Raw genomic sequence first — 25,780 nt, forward strand, 5'->3', positions numbered from 1 at the left:
AAATCTCTCAGCTTTTGCTGCAGATACGGGCCCCCACACCTCCGGGTCAGAGGCCGCGCATGCGCACGGCGGCGGCCTCCAGCAGCCACACCATGCTCCATGGCGGACTCGGACCCGAAAAAGAGACCGCGTGCCGGACCCCCAACCCCTGCACGAACATTCCCCGGCCGTCCATAAGGCCCCCCCTGGCCTCCGATCGGCCCGTCCCCGACCAGGGCAGCCGTGGACTGAGTCCGCAGCTGCCAAGCATGTATCCCAACCAGCAGGACCAGGTTAGATCCATGCCGTCGGGATTTCGGCCAGTCAGGGGCGGAGGATGTTGGAGCAGGTCTCTGGCAATGGCCCCAGGTGGTATGGAGTACTCCCCGGTGATGCCGCTTTTCGGTGCCCGAAGAATCGCCGAATCGGCACCGATCCCGATTTCTGTATCCCCGGTGCTGGCCACGATTTCGGCGGCGGGGTGCGGAGAATCCAGCCTCCTGTATTTGTACTCCCAAATCCATGTTCTGCAGTGTCTCTTATTTGCCCCTGATCATCTAATTTAATTCCCTCCACTGTTCAGCCTGTCATTGCCTCAGACCTGGCGAGAAAAAGGTGAAGAGTGCAGAAAGAGCAAGAAGCAGGAACTTTTTAATATCAATCTTAACGTTTCTCGGAGGACGATCAATGTATGGAATTGACTTTAGGTCATGACCACACCCTTCCAATCTCTGCCACCTCAAGTCCTAATTAAACCTCTAAGCTCCATTCTAATTCAGGTGAATCTGCATTTAGCTCCTCCAAGGCCAATATGCCACTCATTGGAATACGGTGCCCAAACGTAGTACTCCGATATTGAGTCTGACCAAGGTTCTGGACTATTGAAGCATCATTTTCCCCCCCATTGTTGCTCTCCACACTCACCAAATTTATGTTGTATCTATCTACATAAGATTAAACACAAATTAAAAATAGTAGATGGACTATAAGCATATAATCCGTACAGTGCATAAGGAGGCTATTTGGCTCATTGAGTCTGCACTGATCCTCTGAAAGAGCACTCTACCTAGCCTCTACCAAGGCCCACTAGGCTCACTCCCTGCCCTATTCCCGTAATCCCGCACCTTGATCTAACCTTGGGACAATGAGGGGCAATTTAGCATGGCCAATCTATTTAACCTGTAAATCTGAGCACTTGGAGGAAACCCATGCACACACGGGGAGAACGTGCAAACTCCACACAGACCATTATCCAAGGCCGGAATTGAACCCAGGTCCCTGGTGCTGTGAGGCAGCAGAACTAGCCACTGTGCTGCACTCTTACATGTTCTAAGACTGTGAAGGACATGATATAAATGTAAATCCTTCCTTCTCCATTAGCACTATCCAATTGCATGGGTCAACACTATGGTATTTGACTTCAGGGGACAGCTGAAGAGTGGAGATGTCTCACTGCATTGCTGGTCATCGTTTCCTGGTAAGTGTGCTTCTAAGTGCATCTCATACCAACTAATTGTGAAGAGGCAACCATTCTTCAGATCTAATTTTCAAAACATAAGTGATTCACAAGTAAGTTATCTTGGGTTTCAGATGAACTGGAGGAAATGCTGAACCCAATGGGTACAACGCAAACCAATCCATATACTGAGAATGCTACAGATTTGCATATTCAGTTCTATGAATATAGTAAGTCGGCGATTTTCTATCCAGCTTTTGATAAGGTAGGTTTAACTTTCATCTTGAACATATGAGATTTGCTTTTTAACATATCTATTGGAAGTTGCTATTATTTGTGTTTTCACTATGTTTCTCTCCCTTTCAAATTTTTGGTGAAGTCTTGTGCTGATTTGAAGAGGAAGGGAATATATGTCTTTGCCTTTTTGTGCTGACCCTCCCTGTTGACCACTCTTGAGGTGAGGTACAGCACAACCAGATGTAAAGCTTCACCACCACCTCAGGAGAGCATCTTCACTTCATTTGTCTGATACATTCAATTTCTCAATCCAGCCAATTTTGCAGAATCTTTTCAGATCTTCTCCTCTGTGTGGTCAGATTTCTTGCCAGCCCCCACCGGTAATAGGACAAATGTCCTTCTGCGTCACCTCATCGCTACCCTGATCAGTGACTAACTAACAGGTCAATAAGAATAGTCTGGACCTATTCTTCTTTTCTTTGTGGGAAAGATGCTTAGCACCTCGGTGGTTCTGGGAAATGAGGAATTGCATTCACAAACATCAAACATTACATTACCAGTGAACGGAACTCGTTCTATTTATTTCCCGCCGTGTTAAATGAAGGTGCAAATTGTATTCTGCAATTTATGTGGAAAAAGGTTAGTCTTTAAAATATTTAGGCGGTATTATGCATTGCCTTTCAAAATAGCATATTTTATTGCCTAAAATCATAACCAAAAAGTCTTAGACAGCATAATCTCATTTTCTTGTCCTTTCCGTGCCTCCTTTATGTTCTTCCTTTCAAAGTATCAATCTAATTTAATTTTAAATGTTGCAAACTCTATCTGAGTAACAACGAAGCACTGTTTTAACTTTGTGTGTCTCTCTGGGAGGTATTGTCACCTCCTTGGTTGATAATTTTGGGGGAGAAGGTGCCCAATCATTGTAGAACCTGCCCAGTTTCCACCCCGTTGATTCCAAAGTGATTCACTTTGCCAGACTACAACCCAGACAGAGAAGGTGAAAATTACTCCCTCTGTTTTGGGGGGGGAAACAACTGTGGTGATATGCATTACTGTAAATGCACAAGGGGGTTAATGTAAATACACGTAGATTAGCTAGACACTAGAGGGAGCACCAGAGACATGACACACAGACATTCAACCAATAGGCCAGTGAGATAGGACACGACCAATGGGCATTCACGACACACACACAAGTGACATTACCACAGGAGGGCATTACACCAACCCATATAAAAGGACACAGCACACATGATCTTCCTCTTTCCAGTGGAGACACTTGGTGACTACACAGGGTTGATTGAGCACATCACACCCACCACGTGGATTGTAGCAGACTGGTTATATAGTCTGAGTAGCCATAGCAGGATTAACAGGAGAGTCGAATCCAAGTCGGAGAATTGTTAACAGTTTAGTAAATATGTTAAAGCTATCTCCAAATCTGAACCTTCTTTTGTCAGAGTGCACATCAAGGAAGCAGCTTATGCTACGTCAAGAGCATAACAAAACAAAAACATCCTCTTTTGTTCCGTTGAGCATACCAAGGTTTCCCAAACATTTTGAGCCACAAAACTGCTAGTGAGCGACCAAGAGCATCCGGGAATCCCAAGCATTCTCAAAATGTTCATATCCCATTTTTTTTTTGCAACGAATTAGGTGCGAACACAGAAATCACATGTAAATAAGTCTTTTCTAGCTATATCTATGCATATATTAGGAAGAGGCACACAGTCACAAATACAGTGGCCAGTTCCATGGCCCCTTCAGATTAACCCCTGGCCAAGGCACACTCCATGGGCCCTTCGTGGTTAGCACTGCTGCCTCACAGCACCAGGAATCCAGGTTCGATTCTGAACCCAGGTGACTATGAGGAGTTTGCACATTCTCCCCGTGTCTGCGTAGGCTTTCTCAAGGTGCTCCGATTTCCTCCCACAGTCCAAAGATGTGCATGTTAGGTGGATTAGCCATGATCATGTGGAAAGGGTGAGGGCATGGGCCGATGTGGGGTGCTTTTTCTGAGGGTCGGTGCAGACTCACTGGGCCGAATGATCTCCTTCAGAACTGTAGGGAATCTGTGATTAACCCTTGGAAGTAGTAGCCACTTTAGGAGTGGGTAATCTGATAATAATTAAAAATTCTCTTATTAAAATAATACCGTTTGTTAGTTTTAATGGGAGGAATGATGCTGGAAAGTTTGGTTCTCACAAACTTGGAAATGTCTCAATGCACCCTGCTCTCTCACTTATGCTTCTCCGAGACCAGAAGCCCCCAAGCTCTCCCAAGTGCCTTTCTGAGGCTTCTCACTGCTTCTTGCTGCCTCTTTTTGGCATTGTCTCAATTCTCAGGATCAATACTGACTATTGGCTGCAGCCTTTTCTGCCCAGCAACAACAGGATGGAATCAATCAAATGGGCCATAAATCAAGTAGGCCAATCAGAAAAATGCCTCTTGGCTCACTGGGTGCTTCTCGGCTGACTCGCCAGTCTATTGCCATCCAGTGCTCCGAGAGGCTTTGCCCTGATTTGCTTATTTCATGGCTGTAATTATTTATGAAATTGGTCAGTTGCTCCTTTTGAAATGGACATTTGCCAGTCACGTGGTGGCCGCCTGCTCCGCACACGGACCCCTGGGAAACCCTACACGGACCCCCTGGGGTGTACAATCGCTACTCCATTTGTTTCTGTAAATTCTTTGTCAGAACTGAAAAGGGAACGTATAATTTCTGATCTTTCTGCATTATTGAATATCTGACTTCTAAAACAACTCTGGTACAAAGGCAATGGTGACGTAAATAGCTAAATAATTGGACAGCAAAAAGAAAGTATTTGCACAAATGCAAAATATTGTGAATGCCGGAGACCAGAAATAAAAACAGAGAATACTGGAAATAGTCGTGCAGTGTCTGTGGAGAGAGATAAACAGTTAATGATTCAAATCATCAACACATGCATCAGAGCTGAATGATATGTTTACTTGTTCCTGATGCATTGGAAACCAGGCAGGGCCGAGAAGTTTGTCCGAAGGGTAAAAGGTTTTTACTTCCAAAGTGTGCGTGCCGTAAACTGAGGAGCACTTGGGTGTTGAGCAAAGGGATATCTGCATAGTGGAGAAAGAAAGTGAGCGGGTACAGGAAGCTTTATTGTCATGCTCGCTTGGTCAGACCCCATCACTGAATGAAGCCCGGGCACTGTTTGGGTTACTGTGTAGCTGGAGTCGAAATGTCTGTGGTTTGAAAGTTTCCCTATCTGACTTTTTTTCTTTCTCTCCTTCCCCCTTCCCCTGTGCAAAAAAAAAAGATATTGGAGAAGGCAGCGGAGATTGCACGAAGCAATGATTCACTCAGTACATCAGTAAGTACAGCGCATGTGAGAATAGCAGAGCATGCTGTGGTGCCACCTAGTGTTCATCAGCTTAACTGTAATGTAACAAAGCCCAGTATTATTAATGCGATCAACACCTTTTTCTATTGTTATAAAGACACAAAAATGGTTAATCTGAGATATGCTTTAAAGAATGTCGATTTGTGTCATAATATAAATAAATTGCAATAAATACCAATATGCATTGATCATGATGAATCTTGATGTAGTTAACTGGATTTGTAATGAAACCAATTTGAATCTCCATTACAATGCCTGGGAGCCCATTTGAAATGAGAGTGGTGATTTGGTAAGGGACTTGCTGGCGGTGAACAGGAGACTAAAACAAGTCCATTCTCCAAACTCAATTGCAAGTGCCAACGTTCAGTGTCAGCAGCAGAGCCATACCAAGTTAACCATTTAAAATCAAAATTCAGATGCTGCCTAAAAGAATAAAAATGATATTGTTAACCGCCGTGAATACTCAACTTCATTCTTACTCTGATCATTCAGTATTTGCCTGTACTGAGATTTAAATTTAATTGCCCAGTAATTTGAATTAAGGATTGCAAATAACACAGCAAAGTGGAACTTTGGGTATTTTAAAAATAAAATGATTTTCAGTTAAATGGACTTTTAATTATGAGTAGACTGCAAAATGACATTTATGATACACTGTGACCTTTGACGTTCCGTCCATAGTATCCACCCTAAAGTCAGTGACTGCTGCAACAGAAGCTCGGTAATACCTTGTCCAAATCACTGAACTTCTGGGGTGGGATTCTTCCATTTGGCAGCAGAATGTCCACGCTGTCGGAAACGCCATCGTGAAACGCGACGGCGTGAAGGGCCGCTGGGAGTACCGATTCTGGCCCTTACAGGGGGCCAGCAAGGCGCTGGAGCAGTTCACGCTGCTCCAGCCTCCCATCCCGACGTGAACTGTGCGCCGAGGGATCCGTGCATGCACAGTGGTGCCGGCGCCAACACGCGCATGCGCGGTGGCCTCCCTCAACGTGCCGGCCCAGATGCAACATAGCGTGGGTGTTCAGGGGCTGGCGCATAAGAAAATAGGCCTGGGGAGCGAGAGGCCGACCCGCTGATTGGTGGGCCCCGATTGCGGGCCAGGCCGCCCCCGACCTTGCGTGCAGAGTTCCCGCTGGCTGCGACCAGGTGTGGACGGCACCGGTGGGACTCTGCCTTTTTAGAGCCGCCACTCGGCCCATCCGGGCCGGAGGATCAGCAGCCAGGCCGCGTACAGCGGCTCGTGACCGGCGCTGTGCCAAATGCGCCAGTGCCAATGGCGCCGATTCTCTGTTCCGCAGAGAATCGCGTGCTGGCGTCGGGGCGGCGTGGCCCAGTTCCGGGGATTCTGCGGCCTGGCGTCGGGCTGGGAGAATCCCGTCCCGATGTCAGATTCAGTCCTGTCCCAGCACTTCATCCAGCAGTTACAGGAGTCATAACCTTGACTCAGACACCATTCTCCGTGTGTTTCTTGCTAACATGCCCTTTCTAGTAACTCGTGTCAGACAGAATAGGCTGAGGGGCTGGTTGTGTGCCAGGACCCCTCTTGTCAGGAAGGGCGTGGGGTTCAGGAAGTGAGAATTCTTTTTAATGAGCTTCACATTCCACAACAAAGGAATTGCTGATATGATACACTATGATCTATCTGCAGTGTGAAGTGGGGTTTGAACACCAGGATAAAAAATTTTAAATTGGCAACACCAGGATTCCAGGATCCAATGTAGGTTAGTGAGCAAAAGGGTGATAGGTGAGCAGGACTTTTGTACGGGTTAGGATATGGACAGGAAAGTTTGCATGAGCTTCATTTTATAGAGAGTGAATCACAGGAAGGTGACAAGGTGAGTATTGGAATAATAATGTCTGAAGATGATGGGCGAGATTTACTGGCCATGCCACCACGTGTTTTCCGGTCGTGCTGCGTGGGACCGGAATTACCAGTGGCATGAACAGCCAGTAGATCCCGCCCGATGAAGATATGTGTGTGAGGTTTCTGCAGCAGATGGGCTGAGGTGGGAGTAGGCAGTCTGTACTACGAAATGGACAGGAGTCTGAAATTCAGCTGAGGGATATTGGCCAGAGAAGGGGAATGGAATAGATGGCGAGGGTGCAGAAATTCTGGCAGAGATGGAAGACAAATAGTTTTAGCCTTCCTGATGATCAATTACGGGACATCACGAACAAGGTGTCAGGCAAGCAGTATGACAACACATAGTGGAAGCGTGGGTAGATGTCATGGGGAGATAGAAATGGATAACTTCATCATATCGGTAGCAACAGCCTGTGGAAGCTTACGCCATTTTGTTTCAAACAATGTTGATGAGGGCAGCACATATATGAGAAAGGTGAGGGATAAGTATAGAGCTTGAGGGACCCCAGAGGTAATGATGCAGGGGCAGGAAAAGAAGACATTGCTGCAAGATGCTTCAGCTATAGTTTGGCAAGGTGAGATTGGAACAAAGAAAGGAGAGTGCCACTGAGCGGGAAAATAAAAGAGGCTTTATAGAAGACCAGTGTACTTGATCATGTCAAATGCTGCAGACAAGGTGATACTGTTGTCCAGGAAGGAATCAATTCCTTTGGGAAAGGAGTGAATAGAGGAGGAGGGTAAAAGGCTATAAATTGAGCAAGCCACGTTTTGTGTAGTAGGGGGTGCTTTTGTGAGGTTATGGCTAAGTCACATTGTCAGAGCTAGTGGCAATCTTTAGTTTCCCCTTAACCTTGCAGGATATTGAGAGTGCATTCTATTCTACAAATAAAAAGTGTCCCATTGTCCAGTATTGGTGTCAGTTACTTTGAGCATAACATACAACCAACCACAAATACATTATTAAAAGTAGTAGAATTTGACAGTGTTTGATTTTGGAGTTGTTTTCCCAATATCAATGGCACAGATGATGGTGCCAACTAACAATGCAGCCAGTCACCATTCTTAGAGGGCAGGAAGGCACCTTATTTCCTCTTGGACTAGTCCAGTCTGGACCACCATAATTATCTCTGTAACCACAGTTTAATTAGTATCCTGGCTTCCTATTTTGAAAATCCAGTTCTCTTGTTCTATACATGTTTAGGCTTTTTCCCCCTCTTGTTTCAAAACATTAATGTTGGCAAAGCAAATGTCTAACCCAGTTTGCCTGCCAGATAAACCTGCATGTATTGCTAAACCTGTAACTGGGGAAACACTTTTTCTTTCAGGGGCGAGGATGGAAGAAGTTACATATTGAGCTCAGGGAAATCATGGAGCGAGATCCACTGTCTCAACTATGTGAAAATGAGATGGATTTAATATGGACTCTACGGTATGATTGTCGTGAAAACTTTCCTCAGTCATTGCCCAAACTGCTGCTCTCGGTAAAGTGGAATAAGCTTGAAGATGTGGCGCAGGTATGGCCATTGAACTTGTCTCCTATCATTAAATGTTGTGAACTTTTAATAGTTGCGTGTCAGTAATGAAAATCAGCCGTTTCTTTTGATTTCTAATAATACTGCAATGGGGTTTCTCCTGTTGTGCTTTCATCAATATGTTGCATTGTAAAACTTTTTTAGTAAACCTCTATTCACTCATTTACTCCCAATGACCACCTCTCCCCACCAACATTACTGCCACCATGTTGGAAATGTGAGAGTGGAATGTACTGCAGCGCAGTCCATAGTCCCACTACGAGTTTGTGGATGGGGCACTTGCTTTTGCTGCAAAAAGGCCAACACTATTCGTGATGAAAATATTTTAATTGTAAAAGAATCCCACAAGGATTTTGTTTAAAACTGCTATACATTATATCAAGCCCTTGGCCAGCTTATGAAAGAAAGGTTTAGCATTCATATTGCATGTCAGGTTGTCCCAGTTGCTTCGCAGTCAATGAAGTATAGTTGCTGCTATAATATGGGCACAGCAGAGGGTGCAGCAAGTGGTGGGTAACCAAGGCCAGTGATTGGGCCACATTAGTGGCCCTCCTCATCTCAGTGGGCCACAGGTTTGAAATCGATCAAACCATGAGCCCATGAATAAGATTAAATACATTTAATACACATTAAATATTTCAAAATGAGTTACAGAAAATTCTAAATCATTCATATGTTAATAGAATTGTTATCAACTCCAAATGAGAAAAGCAAAATAAATATTTACCCTTACCTTAATGTATATTACAATTTACTTTGCTTATCAAAGTTAGTACCAGCTACAACTAAGTTATACATTACTTACTTACACAAATATGCGCTTTAGGTATTTTTAAAATTTTTATCTTTACTTAGTTTAATTAATAAAATCGACTGCTTCTAATAAGCTTTACTTTTGCAGTTATAAAATCTTTATTACAAAGAAAACCTTGCATTTAAAAAAAATAAATTTAGAGCACCCAATTCCTTATTTTCCAATTAAGGGGCAATTTAGTGTGGCCAATCACCATCCTGCACATCTTTGGGTTGTGGGGGTGAAACCCATGCAAAAACGGGGAGAATGTGCAAACTCCACACGGACAGTGACTCAGGGCCGGGATTCGTACCTGGGATCTCAACGCCGTGAGGCAGCTGGGCTAACCCACTGCGCCACCGTGCTGCCCATGCAGTTAAAAAAAAAAATCTAGAGTATTCCATTTTTTTTTTCAATTAAGAGATAATTTAGCATTGCCCCTGCAAATCTTTTGGGTTGTGGGGATGAAACCCACGCAAACATGGGAGAATGTGCAAACTCCACACGGATAGTGACCCAAAGCCAGGATCGAACCCGGGACCAGGGTGCCGTGAGGCAGCAGTACTAACCACTGCACCACCGTGCCACCCCTGAAGAACACCTTACAATTATATCAGCCTGGAAAGATGAATGAGGAAATCCTCCTGGCACCACTCGGTCTCTCTCTTTCTCACGCCCTTTTATCTCCTAGCTTTACTCTTCGTCTCATTCTATCTTTCGTTCTTTTATCTCCTGGCTTCACTCTCATTCTTTCTCATGCCCTTTTATCTCTTGCTCTTTTGTCTCTTGCTCTTTCCCGCACCTCTTATCTCCTGGCTCCGCTCTCATTCGCACAATCTTCACTCTCTTTCCCTCAACAAAACCCTGATGGGCCGCAGATTGCGCACCACTGAGATGGGTGATCTGGATTTGCTCGAAGGTCAAATGTTTGGGGGAAACTTTGGGAATTCATCATCTTTTCAGGTGGCTCCACTGTGTCTTTACATCAATTTGAGTGGCAGTTAAAGCTTCAATTTAATCTATCATCTAAGATGCGGCATCTCACGAGTGTTGCACACCCTCAGTGTCAATCTGCATTGTGTGTTTTATGTGAAGTCCATGCATCTTCCAACTGGCGCAATCACAGTAGCTGGTCAAATATCAAGGTGCTTTTGGAGAAGGGCTCTAGAAAGTCACTTGCAAATGGTTTTTAACATGAGACCATAACAACTTCCTATTTTATTGAACAATATCCAGAAATTCCTCCTGCTCTCCTCAGGAAATTTCTTTGAGAAACACACTGGCTTACTTGTTAGTTTTATTTAAAAAAAATGCTGCCTCATTTTAATAGACTTCTAACCGCCGTTTCTATATCCTCAGTGCTCCATTAAGGTTCACACCTTTGCAGGCCCCACATAGACACTTCAAGCACAATCATCACTGAACTGCAGGAACCATCGCGCATTTTTTTAAACCTTTTTAAACAAAATCCATTTGATCTTGATTATTTCGTCAAGATAAAACTGCATTGCTCTGTGGTCCTCCTTCCTTCTTGTCACTCTGTTTTTTTGGCCAGCAAACCCAAAAGTGACAATAACAGGAAACTACTGTAAAATGTTTTTACTGCGAGATACTGCAACTTTTGATCTCTAAAAAATTTGGTACTAAATTTTAAAAGGATGCTCTCCAATGACTTTCTCTTCTAATAAAAAAATTATAACTAGCTCCCCTGTCTTTGACCTGTAGCTCTGATTTCTAACTCCTTCTTTACTATTTATTCAAGTAAAACCTATTTAGCCTTGTTGATATTTAATCCTCATGGATTATTATGGAGAATAATGTGGCATTTTTGAAGTGCTTCATTCTGTAGATGCAAAGTTGATTCCCAATTTATGTATGCTTGCAGGCAGAATCTTTGGGTGGAATTTAAAGGCCCTCCCCCCGCCCAAGGCAGGTTTGGTGGTGGTGGGCACTTAATCAGATGAAGAGCTGTGGGCTGGGGACCTCGCCAACTACCTGCGCCTGAGCTGGGAAGACTTGTGGGCAGGAGCCTTGCTGCCCTGAAGCCAATTGCTTAATTATACCTATTTAAGAGCCTCACCCTGCTCCAGTATTCAACCAGGAGTGCGTGGGGCAGTCGCCGCATTGGGAGCCAAAATTCTATCAGGTTTGCCTATGGGAAAGGGTACACTTGTTGGCAAACACTCAGTGCCTGATCGAGGAACTCTCAACATCAGGAATGGGTGGGGGTTAGAGGGGTGGAGTGTTACCATGAGCCACCCTCCCAGACCTTCCCTCTGCACCCCTTATCCAGTGATGTCCCTCACCCCCCAGGCAATCTACCTTCACTCATCTGTTGTCTGTGTCCATTGTTGATTCTGGGTCTCTGGTGGGGATTCAATTGTAAGGGGAATAGATAGACATTTCTGTGACCGCAAACAAGACTCCAGGATGGTGTGTTGCTTCCATGGTGCTAGGGTCAAAGATGTCTTGGAGCGGACACAGGACATTCTGAAAGGGGAGGGTGATCAGGGTACACATTGGTACAAACAACGTAAGTAAAAAAAAAAGGGAGGCTGTCCAAAAAAGCAGAACATATGGAGTTAAGAAGTAAGTTGAAATGTAGGACCTCCAAAAGTAGTAATCTCAGGATTGCCGAAGGGTTGCATGAAGGGTGGGGGTGTGGGTAAGGGTGGCATGAAGAAAGGGCAGGACCGGCTTCTCTGAGATAGGGATGCCCTTTTTAAAGTGCTCCCAGATGTCAGAGTTCAGTCCCCCACACCCCCCACCCATAGACATCGTGCAGACATGGGCAACAACCCATCCCCCCCCCCCCGCCCCCCCCAATCAGTAAATATCTGCGTCACCCCCCTCCCCCTACGCGCACACCATAGACATATGGGTGGCCCGGTCCTACCCCCATCTATCCTCGTTAGCATCAGGGCGTAACTCCTGCCCAAAGAGTATACCCTGCTAAGGGGTCACTGAGGTCTGACCAGCTGAGTATTTCCAGCATTTTCTGTTTATATTGCAGTTTATGTGAGCTACCTAATAATTAAACCTATGTGAAGTTAACTATTTAAGCATAAAAAGCTGGGCAGATGGTGGTGCAGTGGTTAGCACTGCTGCATCACGGCGCCGAGGTCCCAGGTTCGATCCCAGCACTGGATGACTGTCTGTGTGGAGTTTGCACATTCTCCCCGTGTTTAGGTGGGTTTTGCCCCCACAACCCAAATATGTGCAGGGTAGGTGGATTGGCCATGCTAAATTGCCCCTTAATTGGAATAAATGAATTGAGTACTCTAATTTTTTTTTTAATTTAAAAAGCTGGAAACAAACAGCAGGTGGGCTGAAATCTGTGGTGAGGTCAGACTCCTGGTGTGGAGGCCTGTTAAATTTGGGAATGCCTGATTATTATCAAATAATTGTCCCCCCATGATTGATGTTGGAGGATTTACAGTTGTCCTTGGAAGAGTAAATCAGCATTTCTACTTTTCCTTGTTGATGCCGTTACTGAGGCATGCACACGTGTACAGTGAAGGAAGGATCAGTCTCAAACTCAGCTGTTGTCCCATTCAGACTCGGGATGCAGTATACTGTCCATGACGTAGTGGAGGGCACAACCGGGACTGCAACTCAGTAAGAAATCTCAATGGCTTCACTGAGAGGAGGAGGATCATTGAGAAAATTGTTGAGGGTGAGAGGTTTTTTTTTTTAGAAATGGTACTTCCTATCACCAGATGGAGTTGAAGGCACACATCAGCCCACAGTGGCTGCTATGTTCATACACTCGCCACTCTGTGGCTACCTCACTCGTGACATCTGGTAGCCCGCGGTGCACTTCGCAGAAGGAGGCCATTTCCATCGGTCCAACCTAAGTTGTATTTCATAACCAGTGAAAACCGCATGTGGTGCTACAGGCCTTGAATTGGCAGCTGGATAGTTGCTACTGTTGGCCAGTGTCCCAAATCCAGTATATTGGTGCCACTTGGCTCATAGTAGAATTACTGGCAGAAAAATATCAAGAGTTATCACCTGGCACAGTCTTGCCAGTGCATTTGTCAAGGGGCGGGAGCTATTTATTTATTTTCTTCCATAGCACATCCACCAGCATAAATGAAATGTTAAGTCACTTCTATCGGGAGAAATTACTTTTCTAAATACAGTTCTCAGGGTGGAACTAAATCGGGGAGGTCCCTGTTTTGATTGCTGCTGTATGCAACGTTACCTGATCTAAATGGCATGGCAGTGTGCCAAGTACTAAGCTATCCTCAATGCACTTGGGAAAGGGAGGTTGGAAAAACTCCAGGATTTCCTTTCTGTTTGCAGCACTGGTGGGGTCATAATTTGTGCTCCTGACCCCACAAGATGAGTTGGTGCGAGGGCTCAACCGATGTTCATGTTCAGACCACAATAATTCTGATGAGCTGACCATGCAGGTTGGGTCTCATCTCTCAACTCCCCAACTGGAGATGTTGGCAGTTGAAGGATGAGATGGTGATATGCAAGAGGATTTTTGAATGCTCCTTTGGGCCTCACAAATGCCAGGCCACAGCATTTCTAATCCTGTTTTGCAAATTGCTTGCAACATTTCCTTTTATGGGTAGCCTTTTCGCCATTGGGCGCCGAGTTAACCTGGGCAGTTCATTCACTTGTGTTTTGGGGAGAGGCTTTGCTTGCCAGCTTCCTGGCTTGCTTTGAAATCACGGCAAGCCTCTCATCAGCGGTAAATACCAATTTGTATGTGATCACTGCAATATTCAATCTGCTATTACCGTTACAACCTGTAACTGGGAAGAAAAATTGTCCCTTGTGCGTGGATAAGGATATACAAAATTTGTTTCAAATTATGATTTCCGGCAGCAAAGGATGCTCTCCATTGGCTGCTGGCAGCATCTCCGGCCCCGCTGAGGTCTATGCCATTTTATATGGCTTGCCTGCAACACCACCGGGGAACCCACTGCAGTGGTGGGGTTGCTTTCAGTGGAACTGGAAGATCCAAGGCCGGAACATAATTGAGACGGGTTTGAGGCAATGTGTCTTGGAGCAATTTCAGCACAGCAGAAACACTAGAGAGACCAGTTTAGGACCCAAAATCCTTTGCTGTGCTAAAAAGATCAGCATTAAAAAATGAAATGATAAAAGCCCATTCAACCCACGGCTTAGACTGAATGCCCAGACCCTGTAGGCCTCTTCAGCTGTGTTTGGCTCTGAATAATCCAGTCAATATGAACTCTAAAGTGTAGTGCAAACTTCTGGAGGCCTCGCTGGAACATTATTTTGGCAGAGCTGGGGGCTGGCAAGTGTGAAATATTGAAACTTAATCGCCCAGATCTTGAGCCAGGAAGACCAACAAATACCCATTGACAGCAACAGAGATTCCCGAAACCTCAGTTCTTTATTTATGTTACTGAACCACGTTCAAGAGAACTTTGAGCAGGACTTTCCCAGCCAGCCACCTGTTTATCCAGTGAGGACAATTTCACCATGAAAGGAAGGGATGGAGATTGGCCAAACATAAAAGAAATGCGCTGCTGGTGTCCAAAGAGGCCATTCTTTAAGTGCCATTTTAGGCCATACCCACAACGTACATGGCATTGGACAATGCAACTGCCAAGACTAATCTCTCAACATCCAGAATGTACACCACAATTTCCCATAGCCACATTTGTAACGTAGGACACGCTTGAAGTAGACTTGGATCAAACGTTCGTATATCTCAATGACATATTGAACTCCTGTTATTGCCAGAGGAGGGGGAAATTGGTCACTTTAAATAGTGTTCAGCTCACAAAATGCCTGGATAGGAGTTTATAGTGGTCCACCTTGCAGCCGTAAAACTGGTGTTAGTCCTTTGAATTCTGAGTCACAATCTGCAACACCATATTTGGACTATTGGTGTGTTGGATACCATATTGACATTAGGAGCTTTAAACTTGTGTTCTAAAAGTATGCAGGTTGGGGTGTTACTGCTTGCGCTGCACATACTCTGTCAGGTTCTGCCAAGCCTCCCGTTGCCTAACTCACAGGCCTTGGAGATGCCTACCAGCTGGAGACCATTCAAAAAATACTCAAAAGCTTTCAATATTTACTTTCGTGAGCCCAGGAGAAGCAAGATGGACCAGTTTTAAAAACAAAGTAATCACACTAAAGTATGCCAATTGGCTGGCAACTCTTTTGCTCAGCAGCACTGCCAGGGAGGGTGACTGAAGCAAGAATGGGCTCAGGCGGCCCAAAATGCTCTCAGCGACTCAGCTAGAGGTAAGTGACGGCAGGAAGGATTTGTGGGGTAGTTGTCATGGGAGAGGGAGTGCAAGGGTGTTGGCAGCAAGGGCAGGGTGTTGGCTCTCTGCAGGACCCCACTCCTTCCTAATCCCGGGTCCCTCGATCAGGCACCGTGCCTGTAGCTGAGGAACGCTGCAGGAAACCAGAAATAATCTTCACAAGTTTGCATGTTGTGTTCCCTGCTTGCCACTGTGTAAATACCAAGAGCTGCAGGAAGAGGTCCTTATTTGGGCATTAGTTGCCCACATAAGAGATTCTCTTTGTGGCGAGGTGGGAAGGCTGTCCATGAGCCAGCTTGCCATGGGCTTATTTGGGGTGGAGGCAGGACTGTAGAAGCATCCCCACCTGCCATCCTTCCTTCTGCCTGGTTGGATGCCCTCCCTGCCTCAAACCCACCATGGGAGTGAGGGTGTGGGCTATGCAGAGGCGCACAAAATACAAGTCTGTGGCTGTTTTTAACTATTTTGTTGAAAAATGGACTGCTCAAAATGTTTTCATTCTATGAGTTGGATTTTATCTTGAGCTTGTAGTGAATGTCCTTGCTGTTTTAGCAATGTGATTTTTCAATCCTCTACTTTGAGAATAATAAAGAGAGTCTCTGTTTAATACTTTGAGAGGCGAACAGGAGAGACTGGAGTATTCTGGTTAGTGGATAATCTCCAGTTTCACCGATCAGCAGCAGACTTTCATTAAGCTTTCAGATAAGGAGCTATCCTTAGCAGATTGGATAACCTGTGTACAATCTCTGGGGTAGAGGAGAACAATCACTCAGTAGGTGGGGACTCCTAGTGGGGGAAGTGGGGGGGGGGGAGCGGGGGGGGGGGGGGGGGGGGGGGCGGGGAGGGGGTGGTGGGTGGCTTGTGCAGCTGGCTGCAGAGATGCTCTGTAATCCAACACGGAAACGTATCGTAGAGCATAACTGTGAGTAATTAGCTAAGAAAATAAGAACGTTTCAACCACCTCATTGTGTTTACATATTAAACGCAATCCATTAGTTAGTCCTTCTCTGAAGAAACTGGTTCAGTTCATCAGTATTATAAGGTTATGTGAAGCGCCAGTGTGAGGATGCAACAGAATGTGAACTGCTACAGATCATTACATAACTATGTGAACCCCAGTTCCTACATTTACCGTCTTGTAATGTTAGAATGAACTTCTCAAGCCATGTGCCCAAAGACAATAGTAAGCAAGTAGCTCTATTTGAACATTTAATTTAAATTTTACTCTCTACACCCTCCAATGTTGCTGAATTCTTGATTTAAAAAAATCCATGACTTGAGAGGACGTTGAGCAGTTCTAAAGTGACAAATTTGATCCAGATGCAGTAATATACACTGGCCTGCTGTCAAAACACCCCTCCTGTCGACTTTTTGAACTGTGATTGTCATTGCCAGGTACCCACCCTGGTCGCTGTGTTCATTGGCCTGTGCTTCCCATCTGAAAAGAATGACCAGAGAAATATAAACAAACTACCCAGTATTTTTGGAATTTCTCTGGCTGTTTTTACAGGCCTGGTTTCTCTTGAACTCCTAGGAATGATCTGGGGTGAATTTTTTCAGACTGAGGAATTGCATTTTTGTCCTAATTGTACGCTGAACTAGAAAATAAACCTAATGCATTGTTTCAGTTGTAATTATTATTTTTTTACAATGTGGAGATAATAGGAATGTCGGAAATGGGAGTGACTTGACTAATATCCGAATTTCCTTTTGAATGAAACTTCTTCAGGACATGCATGCTGAGTGAGCTGACCCAGTGTTGGATCAGCTCAAAGTTTGATTTCAAATGTCAAAGTTACGTAAAGTTGTATTCTGCCTTTGGACGGCTGTGGCATCTCTTTGCTGGGCTGCTGAATAATTGACAGCCTCCTGTTAAGACAATACTATTTCTCTTGCCCAATCCATACCCCAACCAAAATAATAATGGAAAATTAATGGCACATGCTTTACATAGGAAATTAGCAGCGCTCAAATTTTCAACTTGAGCTGACCTTACAACGCTTATATTAACTTTGAGAACTGTGAATTTTGTTGCAAATATCTTGTTTTACACCTTCTCCTCTGCTATGTCCCCCATTCAATATTCTTCTGAATAGTTTCATTGATGTGGCAGTATAATTCAAACACACAAACCACTCTCTAGTATCCCTCTTAATGGCCCAGATTTTGCGGTTGTAATTTAAAACATTTATTTCAAGGGATGTGGCTACCATTAGCAAAACCAGCTGTTGCTGGCAATCATTCATTAACGACGGGTCTGGTTTAGCTCACTCGGCTAAATAGCTGGCTTTTAAAGCAGACCAAGCAGGCCAGCAGCACGGTTCGATTCCCGTACCAGCCTCCCCGGACAGGCACCGGAATGTGGCGACTAGGGGCTTTTCACAGTAACTTCATTGAAGCCTACTCGTGACAATAAGCGATTTTCATTTCATTTCATTTCATTCATAACTACCCTTGAATTGAAACGAAATGAAATGAAATGAAAATCGCTTATTGTCACAAGTAGGCTTCAAATTAAGCTACTGTGAAATGTCCCTAGTCGCCACATTCCGGCACCTGTTGGCTTGCTAGGCTGTTTCCAAGGGCATTTAAGTCAACCGCATTACAGCAGGTCTGGAGTCACATGTAAGTCAGATCAATTAAAGACAGCAGCTTGTCTCCCCTGAAGAACATTAGTAAGCTGAAATGTTTTTTTTATTGACTATTGTTCACAAATTTTCAATTCCAGATTTCAAAAAATTAATTAATTGAATTTAAACTCCCCCCCCCCCCCCCCCCCCCCCCCCCCCAGACTCCATGATGAGATTTGAACTTCTGTCCCCAGGACATGAACTGGGCCTTTGGAGTTTTCGTCAAGCATGTTAAAAATTCAATAGTTTGTATGTTATTTTTAAAAAGGTTTGTTTAATATTGCAGCTTCTGATGTTTTTGTCTTTCTCTTTATTTTGCTAAGTGAATGATAATCAATACATTTAACTTCTGGATTTGTTGTCTATGAGGTCACTGCTTGATAACATTGTTGCTGAATGTCTGGAAGTCCCCTTAACTTGGCGCCAGATTCAAACTAATGTTGGGAAACAGGAAAACCCCGCCAGAGAGGTTGCTAGTTCTTTGTGGGCAGTTTTCCTTGAGGTTGGGGGGGGGGGGGGGGGGGGGGGGGGGGGTTCGGGTGACGCTTTGCTGCTGAGGACAAAATCTAAGCCAGTATGTCATCTGTGAGTCTAAACAGACTATTATACCTTTGACCATGGGCAGGCATTAAAAGCCAATGCACCTGACATTCACACTGTAAAGTGGGACCCCTCTCTGAAATTCTTTCCCCCTCCCCTGAACTAAGGACAGTAAGGTTAACAGTGATATCATCCATGAGACAGATAATGAGCTCAGGCGTGATCCTACCTGGGTCTACCAGGGGCCTACCTGTTCTGTTCCAGATGGTATATTTATCAGCTGAACTGGACGGTCTGTGGAAAATAACCTCAAACCTTGAACTTTAATGAAAACCTGAGCGGATTTAGCTTACCTCATTATTTTTATTTGCCTCTCCTTTCGAGGTCTATGGATTCTTCCCTTGCACATAAGTATCATGTTTTCCTACAAATTACATTATCACCTTGCGCTCTTTTAGCTCCTCTTGTGTTATGGATGAGGGAGCGACGTTAATTGAATCATTATCACTGTCACGGCCCGAAGGGTGGCGACAGCGATAGTTTTAAATTTCTAATTTATTAACGCATTCAAAACCCATCGACACGCAAATCACAAGCATACAAGGGAGAAAGAAAGGGAAAGAAGTCACAAATTGTGAGTTACATTTTTTTTAAATTGAAAAGGCACCATGTGACTGGAGTCCAGTAGGTCAATGTTTAATGGAGGTTTGTTCGGGTGGTTTTGCCTGGCAGAATTCCTGGTCTTTGTCCTCTGAACTCAGTTGCAGGTTGAAGATGCAGGAAAGTATTCTTGTATTCTGGGAATTGGTTCACTCTCTGTAGGTGAAATACAGGATTCTTTATGGAGATCCGACTTTGCGAGACATGGAGGCTAAAGGCAGGCTGCCAGCCTGGAGTCCAGTTTTCTCTTTCATTAAACGGCAACTGAAGACAGAATCCAGAACCTGCATAATTAAAGCGATTCAAACAGCTCAAGTCTCGGTCATGTGGACTTCTTTATGTAGGGGAAAAACATGCATGAGGTGACTCCGTCTAACTCTAGAGTAGATAGATAGATAGTAGATAGATAGATAGAGATAGAGAAATACAGCACAGAACAGGCCCTTCGGCCCACGATGTTGCGCCGAACTTTTGTCCTAGGTCAATCACCTAGGTACTACACCATTTGCCCATTTCTCTCCGTTTCAGGGGTATTCACTTCTGAAATCCCACCTCATTAATGGGATAGGGATCCTACATAAGTGAAATGCCCAAAAAGGTCAGGGGAAAAAAGACATAGTAGAAATTCATCGACGGAATTTGGGGCCTCTTGTCTGCATCATTCCAGGTTGTGGAGGGGGTGAGGAGCGAGGGACTGGAATTCGGGCCCAGCGGAAATTCTGAAATTCATTGAGTTGATGCAGACTGGTAAAGCCCCAGGCCCGGATGGCTTCCCCATCAAATTTGATAGGACGTCTGTGGCCCAGTTGGTACCTTTAATTCTGGGTATGTTTAATGATTCCTTATTCTGGGAGTTCATTGCCTTCTAACCTCACAAAGCCTCTATCTCCTTGATTCTCAATAAAGGCAAAGACTGAAAGAACGTGGGCCATATTGACTTATATCACTCTTAAATTAGGGTTTTAAGTTAGGTGCCACGTGCTGGTGCTGTAGCTGGAGCCCTGCCTCCCTGGGTGATCTTGGAGGATGAGGCAGGCTTCGTTAAGAGAAATGTTGTCCAATATACATCACCTGCTAAAATTGTCCTTTTTCCCCTCCTCTGTGCCCGAACCGGAGGTGATTATTTCCCTTGATATTGAAAAGGCGGTTGATAGAGTGGAATATAGAATATCAGTTTGAGGTTCTTGGGTGGTTTGGATTTTGCCACAAGTTTATTTCCTGGATTCAATTACTGTATAGGGCCCTGACTGCTGGTGTACATACAAATGCGCTGAACTCTGGCTACTTCCCATGGAGGTGTCCACTGTCTCCGCTCCTGTTTGCTTTGGCAATAGAACTGTTCGCTATCGCACTGAGATCCTCTGTTAAGTGGAGGAGGATAAATCTGGCAGGGGTGGAGCATCAGGTGTCTCTTTTATGGGGATGACCCGCTTCTGTATATTATGGACCCAGTACCCTGTATGAGATAATGCAGTTGCTTGGGAGTTTTGACTTTTTCTCTGGGTACAAGTTGGACTTGGACAAAGTGAATGCTTCCTAGTCAACCCCTTCCGGGTAGGAGAGCCCAACTGGGGATGTTACCTTTTCGCCTTGCGAAAACTAGCTTTTGTTACCTGGGGTCTGGGTGGCCCACAATTGGTCCTTGCTTCATAAATTAAATTCCACTAGTCTGGATTATGTGTCAAATCAGACTTACAGAGGTGGCATAGCTTCTCCCTGTCCTTGGTGGGCAGTGGTCAGACTATTAAAATGATCATACACCTGAGATTTTTATTTCTTTTTCAATGTTTCCCCATTTTTCTCCCCAAGTCCTTTTTTTAAAATCAAAGTCAACAAAAAAAATCCTCCTTTACTTGGGGTGTGTGTGTGTGTATGCGTGTGTGTGTGGGGGGGGGGGGGGGGGGGGGGGTCTTGGGGTGTGTGTGTGGGGGGGGTGTAAGACTCCAAGGATCCGTGGGGCTTTGCTCCTGAAAGATGGGCAGTCTAGGGGCTTGGCTTGACCAAATTTATTGTTTAACTATTGAACAGCCAATATTCAGCAGATATTGTTGTGGTTCAATGATCCTGGTTCCATATGGGACAAAAGGAAGCAAACTCCTACACGGTTTCTAGCTTTGGCGCAATAGTAATCGTTTTGTTGCCTTACTCTCCAGTAAGACTTTTTCTGAATCCAGTGGTGGTATCCACCCTGAGAATCTGGAAGCAGTTCAAATAGCATTTTAAGCTCTGTCCCTGTCTTTGGTAGCCCCATATGAAATAACCACCTTATCCTGCCAGTGGGTTTGGACTCTACATTTAAGTAATGAGAGGGCAAGGTTTTGGAAAAGTTTGGAGGCTTATTTGTGGAAGGGAGTTTTAAGGAGCTGGCGGAGAAATTCCAACTGCCTGTTTTCCAGTCTTTTCAGATTTTCCCCACAAGGCTTTCCCCTGGCACCACCCTCTTCTCTGTTGAAGCCAGGTCTACTGTGGGGAACTTCATGTATGGTCATATCCTCTCAGCGGAGTCAACTCCATTGCATGAGGCGAAGGCAAAATGGGAGGGTGAGTTGGGTCCCATTCTGGATGATGAGGTATGGAGTGAGGCCCTTCACATGGTGAACTCCACGCCTTTGTGCTAAGGCTGATACAATTCAAGGTGGTGCACAGGGTGCATCTGACTAAAGCGTGAGCATTGTTCTCTGGGGGCTGACTCACCAGACTTGTATGTTCTCGTCTTGTCTCAAGTTCGTAAGCTTTTGGGCCTCTTTCTTCAACATCATGTTGGGGATACTCAATGTTGATTTGTATCCCTGTCCGCTGGTGGCCATTTTTGGGATATCAGACAGGCCAGTGATGAAGGCAGATGCTCTCGCCTTCGCCTCGTTGATAGCCTGGATAGAGTTCTGATTGGGTGGAGGTCTCCAACTCCACCCAGTGCCTCGGTTTGGTTGGGTGACCTTATGTCTCTCTTCCATTTTTTTTAATTGAAAGTGACCAATCCTATTTTTTTTCAATTAAGGGGCAATTTGGCATATCCAATCCTCATAACCTGCACATCTTTGGGATGTGGGGGTGAGATCCACGCAGACACAAGGAGAATGTGCAAACTCCACACGGACAGTGACCTGGGGCTGGTATCGAACCTGGGTGCTCGGTGTCGTGAGGCAGCAGTGCTAACCACTGTGCCACCCCGTCTCTGGAGAAGGTTGAGTAGATCATTAGTGGGTCGGTAGAAGGGTTCTACCTAAGATGACAACGATTTGCTTCCCTTTTTGGGATCTAGCCACCATCAGCTGTAGGGGCATTAGTTTTGTTTTTGGGGTTCCCATTCTATTATTGTGTAACTTTTGTTAATTGTTTTGCATGATTGTGTTTATTTTTTTTTTAGTTTTTAAGTCTCAGTCATGTGACAGTGGTTTTGGGTTGAGCCCTACAGCCAACTGTGTACTTTAAGGACCCTTGTTAAAACTCATTGTATTTTGAGAGGGAAACTATGAAACCATTAGCACAAGGTTAGAGATGAGGAGCCACAAATAGCTCTGCCTTTGTCCCGAACTGGCTGGTGCAGATGTCTCGTCGATTGATCCTTTTTGCAGCATGATGGCAAAGTGGTTAGCACTGCTGCCTCACAGCGTCAGGGACCCTGGTTCGATTCCTGTCTTGGGTGACTGTCTGTGTGGAGTTGCCACATTTTCACCCTGTCTGTGTGGATTTCCTCCGGATGCTCCTGTTTCCCCTTCAGTCAAAAGATGTGCAGATTAGGTGGATTAGCGATGATCAATGCTTTGGATTGCGGAGTTAGGGCGAGGGATTGGGCCTAGATAGAGTGCTCTTTCGGAGGATTGGTGCAGTCTCGATGGGCAGAATGGCCTCCTTCTGCACTGTAGGGATTCTATGGACTGTTGGCTTGGTTGCAATGTTTGTACAATGCAAGGAGTGTCACATTCCAAGAGTTTGCTGAGTTAGCCGTCCATTTTTAAACTACTCAAACATCCAGAACTACCATCATGTGGTCAACATTTTATCAGTCCAGCCATATTGTCCTTTTTAAAAACAGAGGTCGGAATTTTCTAGCCATTCCCAACAGCGGGACCTTCCGGTCCAGCCGACGACGAACCCCACTGCGTGTTTCTGGGTAGCAGAGGGTCCATGAAAAGGGAAATCCCATTGACAACAGCGGGAGGAGAAGGTCCAGCCACTGACCAATAGACGGCCACCTCCGCTGCTAACAGAAAACCCTGCCCAGAGTTTAAACAAGAGAATAGGGAAGAGGAACTTTACCTTTCTGACTACTCGGCTTGTCACATTATCGAAGAGAAATACAAAAATTCAAATTGCAGAACTTCCAATAATTCTTTAAAACATAAATTCCATATTTGTCATCGCGGATCAGGGAGGCAGATTAGCTAAATTGACTGGACAGCTGGTTCGTGATGCGGAGTGACACCAGCAGCGCAGGTTCAATTCCCCTACCGGCTGACATTACCCATGGAGGCCCTGCCTTCTCAACCTTGCCCCCTGGCCTGAAGCGTGGTGACCCTCGGGTTAAATCGCCACCAGTCAGCTCTCTCTCAAAAGGGAGAGTAGCCTATGGTCCTCTGGGACTATGGTGACTCTCATTTCATAACTAAATTTGATAGTGGTGTATCCCAATGCCTAAAATAATATTTGCCTCAAGTAGCTTCTGCTGGAGTCTTATTTAAACGTCTATAATGAAAGTGATTGCAAACATATATTCTGATCTCTGGATTCAGCTGCTATTCATAAGCCGTTTTGAGTTTTACCTTGAAGCTTTGTTCTGCGAAGTTAGATTTGGATCTCATTGTGTTCTCTCCACTATGTCGCTGTGCATATTTCTTTATATGCACAGAAGGGCCACTGTACTCAAACGTTTAACAACATGATAATTGAGTCAATTTGGATTCCAAGACCTACCTCCTGAGTGTGAGATGCCGAGTATTGCAGTAATGCAAGTGGTTTAAGAAAGGAATCCTGAAAGTTCAGGGTGAAGGAGGAAGGGTCCATACTGTTAGATCAACAACAGGAGCAGGCTGTGTTACAACTTTTAACATGATCCCTCAGAAGGTTTCATTTTGTGTTCTAGTACAGGTATACTGATTTTCTTTTTTTAAAATAAATTTAGAGTGCCCAATTATTTTTTTTTCCAATTAAGGAGCAATTTAGTTTGGCCAATCCACTTTGCCTGCCCATCTTTTGAGTTGTGGGGGTGAAACCCATGCAGACACTCGGAGTATGTGAGGTATACTGATTATCTATTCATATAATGACAGTGCTTTCTTGTGGCGAAATAGTTCTCAAAGATGGACATTTCAAGGGGATAGTTAAGAGCCAGGCTGACTGACCTATTTGGACAAGAAGATCGTGTGGCAGTTGATGACTATCTGTTTTAACCCTGGAATGATATCTGTTTGTTTAATTCATTCACTTAACTCATTTATGTCAATCTGTGTGAGAGAAGGTCTCAGCTGCAACTTGTAAAAACCAAGCTTGTCGTCTAATTAAAATGGTACGATAACAGATCAGTTCGCCTCCTTCTGTCATTAATAGAGAGCAAGAGATTAAATCGCACAGTCTCGACTTGCAGACTCCTGTTCAATTTAGAATGTGTTTGGAAAAAATTAGTGTACATATTGCATACAGCGTGTAAGGATCTGCACGTTGGACTGTGAAGTGGTTACTTTTTTGTACAGGGCAGATTAGATCAGCTATCTATATAATACACACATGCTCACTTCATTTCACTGACCGCAAAACACATTTTGTTTCATTGTTTGTACCTAGGTTATAACAGAGAAGCAAAATTAGATTTTATTCTTTCCAATGATAGACCACCCCTGCACAGAGCTGCATTTGGAAGCCATCCAAAAAGCGATTTGTAAAGTGGGGCGGGGGCGTGGAAGGGGGAATTGGACTGCTTTTCAATAGATTCTCTGCTTGTGTGGAAGCTGTCAAGGCCTGGAGTACATGCAAACCTTGAGAGAATTTTGTGTTTGGCAATAAGTGAAATGCAACCAATTGCATACTTCGGAAGGGTAGACACTAGGGAAATGTTGCACCCAGTTGTGCCCATCAATCTCGCACAGGCAGCAAGCTGGAAACCTCCATTTGACGCCACCTCTGCAATATTGGCTTGCCCTGAGCTAGCTAGCACCACCTGCACTCGGGGATAAACATGTCTCTGTGCACCCTAACTGAGGGTCCTTAAAAGGACTCCCACCAAAAACCAAACCTGCTCCTCCCAGCTACACATTCCAATTCTGTAGTCTACTGAAGCTCAAATCAAGAACTCGAACCTCCTCCTCGGTTGAAAAGTCTTACTTTTGCAAAGTAACTTCTGCCATTATTTTTCCAGTTTTGTTTCCTGTTTAGTTTTCTGGTCCATCTGTTGAAATTTTCGATGTGAAATTAAGGAGCTGAAGAGTGTTTGTATTTTCGTATTG

General features: G+C 44.7%; 1 protein-coding gene across 2 annotated transcripts in view; it reads left to right on the forward strand.

The window, feature by feature from the left end:
* pik3cb (phosphatidylinositol-4,5-bisphosphate 3-kinase, catalytic subunit beta) overlaps positions 1–25,780 on the forward strand; it is a 235,014-nt gene that overhangs the window by 147,416 nt on the left and 61,818 nt on the right. For both annotated transcript variants that reach the window (XM_038816211.1, XM_038816212.1), the window contains exons 9-12: positions 1,360–1,456; positions 1,570–1,700; positions 4,972–5,025; positions 8,248–8,436. In XM_038816211.1, coding sequence (XP_038672139.1) covers positions 1,360–1,456; positions 1,570–1,700; positions 4,972–5,025; positions 8,248–8,436 — 471 coding nt within the window. The remainder of the gene's footprint in view (positions 1–1,359; positions 1,457–1,569; positions 1,701–4,971; positions 5,026–8,247; positions 8,437–25,780) is intronic.

Source organism: Scyliorhinus canicula, chromosome 13 (assembly GCF_902713615.1).
Source record: "Scyliorhinus canicula chromosome 13, sScyCan1.1, whole genome shotgun sequence".
NCBI lineage: Eukaryota > Metazoa > Chordata > Chondrichthyes > Carcharhiniformes > Scyliorhinidae > Scyliorhinus > Scyliorhinus canicula.